Source organism: Penaeus japonicus, unplaced genomic scaffold (assembly GCF_977035675.1).
Source record: "Penaeus japonicus unplaced genomic scaffold, GWHDUDI00000001_assembly GWHDUDI00000002, whole genome shotgun sequence".
Classification (NCBI taxonomy): domain Eukaryota; kingdom Metazoa; phylum Arthropoda; class Malacostraca; order Decapoda; family Penaeidae; genus Penaeus; species Penaeus japonicus.
This window is the reverse complement of record NW_028234404.1, coordinates 8,001,123-8,008,622: the sequence shown is the minus strand read 5'-3', so window position 1 is coordinate 8,008,622 and position 7,500 is coordinate 8,001,123. Positions and strand designations below refer to the sequence as shown.

Genomic DNA, 7,500 nt, shown 5'->3' with positions numbered 1-7,500 from the left:
AATGTGTTAATTTCATCGTCTTCTTCCTCTTCCTCTTCGTCTTTTAACTCGTCCCCTTCTTCTCATTCTTCTTCATCTTCTATTTCGTCTTCTCTTCCTCTTTCTCATCCTCCTTCTCCCTTATCTCTTCCTCTTCCCCCTCCTTCCTCCTCCTCCTCCTCTCCCTCTTCCTCCACCTCTTCCTCCTCCTCCTCCTCTCCCTCTTCCTCCACCTCTTCCTCCTCCTCCTCCTCTTCTTCCTCTTCCTCTTCTTCCTCCTCTCCTCCTCCCCCTTCCAAAAAGTGGCTCAGCTTCCTCTCGAGAAACATCTCTCCTTTGCTCATTCGCCATCGAAGGACAGCCAAGAAAGAGGAAGAGACGGAGAACAGCAAATTAAGAAAAAGAGGGAAGAAAGGTAAGCGAGAAAAGAAAAGAATAATGTTTATAGGTCGATAGATCGATAGATAGATAGAGAGAGAGAGAGAGAGAGATAGATAGATAGATAGAGAGAGAGAGAGAGAGAGAGAGAGAGAGAGAGAGAGAGAGAGAGTTGATAGATAGATAGATGGATGGCAGAGAGAAAGAAGTGTTTATAGATAGATAATTGACAGATAGATAGATTGTTGGCAGAGAAAAAGGGAGTTCATAGATAGATAATTCCGCGAAAGGTAGACTTTTGATAGACACATAGATGTATACAATATACAAGTAATATCAATAAACAGAATATTTGTGTGTGTTAATGTTATAAACATATATCAATTTCTGTAAATCAAATAATAATGATATTTTTGGTTTGATTATAACTGCGTATATTTGGTTACCTTATATTTTATCATTACGCTTCGAATCGTTTCTGCGTAAGTTATTGAAAACAAGTGAATCTTTGAATGATTTTTAAACTAATCGTTAATACCTGTTAATAATAAAGACGCATATATCATCAAAAATATATCCCCAGATTCTCACCTTTAACACAATGACGCAACAGTACTTAATTAATCTCTTCTTGTTAATGTATAACATATCTACACTTATTCACACTACCACTTTTTTCAACCACTTGTCAAGATGAAATAAGCATCATAGGATATAGCTTTCAATCCACATCTATTTGTTAATTATTCTTTAACCCTTAATAGAATTATCCCTTTCACACTTTCACAAAATCAAACATCAATCATAGGTCAGGAAATTCACACTGCATACATCTCTAACTCATTTTCTCACACTCAGAACCACCTTCCTTTCACACTTTCACAAATCTATATAGCTTTCATATACCATTGACTTCACTCTAGATATATACTCACCTCACAACACAACTCACAAAAACACAACTCACAAAAACACAACACAAAAACACAAATCACAAAAACACAACACAAAAACACAACTCACAAAAACACAACTCACAAAAACACACCTCACTCCCTCCCCTACACACACTCCTACCCCACTTCCTCCCCTTCATAGAAGAAAAAGAAAAAATAAAGAAAAAAATAAATAAAACTTTCCCTCCCACACCTTCTCGAATTTCACCATCAATCACGAGACACACACCCCCTCTACATACACCATCTATTCCCAAAACCTTCAAGAACACGCCTTTTCCCCCCCTCCCCCTTTCCCCTCCAACTCCCCCCCCCCCCTTCCACCCCAACTTTCCCCCAACACCACAGACACACACACACACAAACCCACAACAAAACAAAACAAACAAACACAAAAAAAGACCCCATCCAACCTCAACGTCAACCTCACTCTCTTAAATTCCCCCCCCCAAAAAAAAAAAAAAAAAAAAAGCACCGAACTGCGAAAACCTCGAACTAGGTCCGTTCCTGAAAGTCGAAGTGGTTAGGACCGGGCGCGAAAACACATCCTACTCTTCAGGAACTCGAGTGAAGGTCAGCTGTCAAAAAGGATACGGTCTCAACATCGGAAATAGGACGGCGAAGTGTTCTCGAGGGAAGTGGAAGCCAATGAAGCCGGAGTGTGTCACGCGTAAGTCGGGGTTGGGGGGTCGGGGGGTCGGGGTCGGGGAGGGGGAGGGGGAGGGGGAGGGGGTCGGGGGGTCGGGGTTGAGGGGTCGGAGGGAGGGGTCGGGGTTTGGTTACGTCATTTCGGTTTGTTTGTTTGTTGTTGTTTTTTTGATGTTGTTTTGTTGTTGTTTTTTATCATTGTTCGTTATGTTTTTTTTTCGTATTTAGTCTCGTTATTATCATTATCATTTTTTATTATTATTATTATCATTTTTATTATTATTATCATTATCATTTTTATTATCATTATCATTATCATTTTTATTATTATTATCATTATCATTTTTATTATTATTATCATTATCATTTTCATTATTATTATCATTATCATTTTTATTATTACTATCATTATCATTTTTATTATTATAATCATTATCATTTTTATTATTATTATCATTATCATTTTTATTATCATTATCATTATCATTTTTATTATTACTATCATTACCATTTTTATTATCATCATTATATCACCATATTATATCATATCAGTATTCATCCATACCAAACTTGACAAACATCTATCTTATCTTTAATCCTCAAACGTTATCTAAACATCCCTCAACTTCATCCCTCCTTCAACGTTCTCTAATCAATCATCCTTATCCACCCTTATTCCAAACGTTATCACATCCCTCGTTTTCCTCCACCCCAGTACCGTGTTCAGTCCCAGGTACACCCCACGGACGGTACATGTTCAACGGAGCGGAAGTGCCACAGAGAGCTACCATCAGCCATGCGGAAGTGGTCAAATTCACGTGCGAGTCTGGTTACCATGTGCTCGGGTCTAACACTGTGAGATGTTGGTATGGTGATTGGACGGTGACTGGGACACCTCCGGAGTGCCAGCCAGGTTAGTGTTGAGTGCCTGTGTTAAGTGGGTCGTTTTTTTTTTTTTTTTTTTTTTTTTTTAATGTGGCTCTGTTTGTTTACTGTTGGTAGAAAGGTCCTTTTTTAAGTGGCTCTGTTTTTACTGTTGCTAGAAAGGTCCTGTTTTTTTTTAAGTGGCTCTGTTTTTACTGTAGGTAGAAAGGTCCTTTTTTTAAGTGGCTCTGTTTTTACTGTTGGTTGAAAGGTCCTGTTTTTTTTTGTTTTTTTTTTTTTTTAGTGGCTCTGTTTTTACTGTAGGTAGAAAGGTCCTGTTTTTTTTTTTTGTTTTTTTTTAAGTGGCTCTGTTTTCACTGTTGGTTGAAAGGTCCTGTTTTTTTTTTTTGTTTGTTTTTTTAAGTGGCTCTGTTTTTACTGTTGGTAGAAAGGTCCTGTTTTTTTGTTTTGTTTTTTTAAGTGGCTCTGTTTTTACTGTTGGTTGAAAGGTCCTGTTTTGTTTTGTTTTTTGTTTTTTTATTTTACTTATGTTGCGTTATGTTTTCTTTAGCATTTCTTTTGCATAGTCTTGCTTATGATTTACATTATCTTGTTGTGATTTACATAATCTAGCTTGCAATACACATAGATTTTCATATGAATCTTGAAAATAATTCACGTAGATTACAACAAACAAAAAATTTCGGTTACTTATATGATCATTTTTCAATGTGCACGAAAAGATATTGATAATAATGATATTGATAGAAATAACAATAGTAAATACAGTAATATTCTTGCATTATTATTAGGATAATCATCATAATTATCATCATCAATATTTCTATTACTGTTATTATCATTATGATCATTATTATTATCATTACGATTATTATCACCATCATTCAGATATAAGCATCATCATTACCACCCTCATCATAACCACAACCATCATCATCATTTCCACCATCATCAATCATCATCAATCATCACCATCATTATAACCACACAACCATCATCATCACCATCATCACCACCATCATAACCACACCCCTATCACCATAAGAACCACCACAATCACCATACGCCAACCATCCCCCCACAGACCCTTGCCAGCTGCCCAAGTTAGACCACGGAGACTACAGTGCAGGCTACACCATAGGCTCCAACATCATGCACGGTGCCACAGTCCCCTACACTTGCCATGACGGGTGGCTCGTCAACGTTGCCAAAGTTACATGTCAACTGGGTCAGCTGGTGCCAGTGCCGCCCACTTGTGTCACGCCGGCACAGGCTACAGACACCGGAAGTAGCCTGCCAAAGGCCCTGAAGAGGATTGATAGTGGTAGGATGTTTTGCAGGATAGGATTTAGGATGTGGGATGGTTTTTGTATAAGGATGGGGATGGTGGTGGTGATGGTGGTATGGTGATGGTAATCGTGAAGGAATGATGGTGAGGGTAACTGGTAGGATGATGGTGAATTGTTATGATTGTGATGATGTTGATAATGATGGTGATGATGATAATGATACTAACAATGATTATTATGTTTATGATTATATAGATAGATAAAAGGATGATAACAATGATGATGGTAACGATAACAGTGATAATGATAGTAATGATAATAATAGTGATGGTAATGATAATAATAGTCACAATCATGATGATAATAATATTAGTGACGATAATAATAATAATAATAATAATAATTACAATAGAACCAGTTCTGACAATGATACCAATTATTATTACAGTAATATAATAATAATGATAATAGTATTAGCCATAACCATGATAATAATAATACTAGTAACGATAATAATAATAATAATAATGATAATGATAATAATTACGATATAACCAGTTTTGATAATGATAGCGATTATTATTACAGTAATATTAATAATAATAATGATAATAATAATAATAATAATAGATACTACGATAATACCAGTTCCAATAATGATACCAATTATTATTACAGCAATAATAAAATTAATAATTACTACAATACCAATTCCAACAGTGATACCTATTAACCCCCGCCTCCCCCCTCCCCCCCCCGCGTTCCCCAGCGATGTCTTACAGCGAGGGCGACCTCAGCCTTGGGGGGGACATCACCGGCATAGACTTCCTGTCGAGCCAACAGACGTCATGCAGCCCCCCCACGCGAGTGCATGGCACCGCGATTTTCAAGAACGGTCAGCCGGTCCATAAGGATGAGCAGAGGTAATGGTGGTTGTTGTTGTTGTTGTTCGTTTGTTGTTGTTGTTTTGATTGTTTTGATTGTTTTTTTTTTCTTCGAGATGGAAGGATGGTTTGTTGTGGTGTTGTTTGTTTTTTTTTTTTTTTTTTTTTTTTTTTTTTTTTTTTTTGACGAAATTTTTGACTTTTTTTGTGACATTTTTTGAAGGTTTTGACTTGAAGGTTTGTGAATTTTTGTCATCATGAGATATGCAAATGCTAAGATGATAATAATAACAACAATAATAATAAAGTTGAAATCAATATGAAAAAAATAAGTAGAACAATAATATAAATTTCATAATTCCCAAGTACCATAAAACAGACTTCCCTCAATATTCAAATCTTAAGATCCCAAGATAACAATAAAAAGTTCAAGATAGAAATAAGAGATACTAAGATAAGAATAAAAGATACCAAAATTAAAAAACAAAAAGATACTAAGATAAAGATAAAAAGATCCCTAGATAAACAAAAAAAAAGCAAAAAAACACAAAAAAAAAAAATAGATCCCTAAGGTGTCCCCCCCACCCACACCCTACACCCACACCCCCACCCTTAACTATACACCCCCCCTCCCCTCCCTCCCTCTCAACAGATTCCCGACCGGAACCGAAATCACGTTCAACTGCATCTCAAACACGATCGGAGAGGAGACGACCTGGACAATCCGGTGCGAGGACGGGTCGTGGCTGGGTCAAAGGTCACCCTCCACGTGCCGAGTGTCAGAGGAAAGCGAGGCTCCGGGAATCGGGAACGGGAACAGCTCTTGCGTGTGGAGGAGGAGCGGGGACCCTCACTTGGTTACCTTTTACAACGATCGAGAAGTGGACGAGGAGGAGATGGTGGACTTCGAGCCTGGGGTGGAGCTGGTAGGTTGGGTTGGGGGTTGGGGGGTGGGGTGGTGGGTTGGGGGGTTGGGGGTGGGGTTGGTGGGGTGGGTTAGGGTTGGGTTAGGGTTGGGGGTTGGGGGTTGGGTAGGGGTGGGTTGGTGGGTTGGTGGGTTGGGGTGGGGTGGGGGTTAGGGGTTGGGGTAGAGGGTGGAGGTGGGTTGGGGGTTAGGGGTTGGGGGTGTTTGTGTGTGTGTGTGTGTGTGTGTGTGTGTGTGCGTGCGTGCGCTAGGGGCGGAGCTGATGGGTTGGGGGTTGGGGGGGGTAAGGGTGTTTTTTTGTGCGTGTGGAAGAGGTGGTAGGGTGATGGTGTGTGTGTGTGTATGTGCGTGTGCATGTGTGTGTTTATTAGTGTTTGTATGTGTACTTATACACATATCTCTAAATAGATATAACTTCCCAATCACATAACTAACAACAAAAACAACCAACATCTCCCCCCCCCAAAAAAAAAAAAACACATTACACCCAAGAAACATTACAACAAACAAACAAACAAGCAAAAAAAACAATAACAAATAAGAATAACAATTAACCTCCCTCTCCCTCTTCCCCTTTCATCAGGTATCTCGCTGTATCGACCCCCCCCCCAAAAAAAAAAAAAAAATCCCACCCAACAAACATAAAAACAAACAAACAAGCAAAAAAAAACAATAACAAATAAGAATAACAATTAACCTCCCTCTCCCTCTTCCCCTTTCATCAGGTATCTCGCTGTATCGCCCCCCCCCCCCAAAAAAAAAAAAAAAAAAAAAAATCCCACCAAACAAACATTAAAACAAACAAACAAGCAAAAATAACAATAACAAATAAGAATAACAATTAACCTCCCTCTCCCTCTTCCCCTTTCATCAGGTGTCTCGTTGTGTCGACCCCCCACCCCAAAAAAAAAAAAAAAAAAAAAAAAAAAAAAAACACCCACCAAACAAACATGAAAACAAACAAACAAAACAAACAAAACAAACAAAAAAACAATAATAATTACCCCAATTAACCTCCCTCTCCCACTTCCCCTTTCATCAGGTATCTCGCTGTATCACCCCCCCCCCCCAAAAAAAAAAAAAAAAAAAAAAAAAAAACCCACCCAACAAACATAAAAACAAACAAACAAGCAAAAAAAAACAATAACAAATAAGAATAATAATTAACCAGTCTCTCCCTCTTCTCCTTTCATCAGGTATCTCGCTGTATCGACCCCCCCCCCCCAAAAAAAAAAAAAAAAAAAAAAAAAAACCCACCAAACAAACATAAAAACAAACAAACAAACAAGCAAAAAACAACAAAAACAATAAAAATAATAATTAACCTCCCTCTCCCTCTTCCCCTTTCATCAGGTGTCTCGTTGTGTCGACATCGGAAAATACAAACTAATAGGCTCCGTGAGAAGGGTCTGTGTCAACGGGCAATGGACGGGAGAAAAACCCAGCTGCTTTAGCCTCAACCGCGAACATGAGTATGCACGTACGTGACGATGGGTCTTTGTTGCAGGGGTGGATTTAGCTGTTGCATTGCCGTTGCTAGTTAAATTTCCTTTCGG

General features: G+C 38.5%; 1 protein-coding gene across 1 annotated transcript in view; it reads left to right on the top strand.

Moving 5' to 3' along the window:
* The window catches only part of LOC122255605 (sushi, von Willebrand factor type A, EGF and pentraxin domain-containing protein 1), a 77,108-nt gene that overhangs the window by 58,510 nt on the left and 11,098 nt on the right, over positions 1-7,500 (top strand). Inside the window, exons 15-21 of the mRNA XM_086544861.1 lie at positions 1-394; positions 1,786-1,983; positions 2,677-2,874; positions 3,931-4,170; positions 4,905-5,058; positions 5,672-5,945; positions 7,298-7,424. The exon at positions 1-394 is cut by the window's left edge and continues 370 nt beyond it. Of these exons, the coding sequence (XP_086400987.1) occupies positions 1-394; positions 1,786-1,983; positions 2,677-2,874; positions 3,931-4,170; positions 4,905-5,058; positions 5,672-5,945; positions 7,298-7,424 (1,585 nt within the window). The remainder of the gene's footprint in view (positions 395-1,785; positions 1,984-2,676; positions 2,875-3,930; positions 4,171-4,904; positions 5,059-5,671; positions 5,946-7,297; positions 7,425-7,500) is intronic.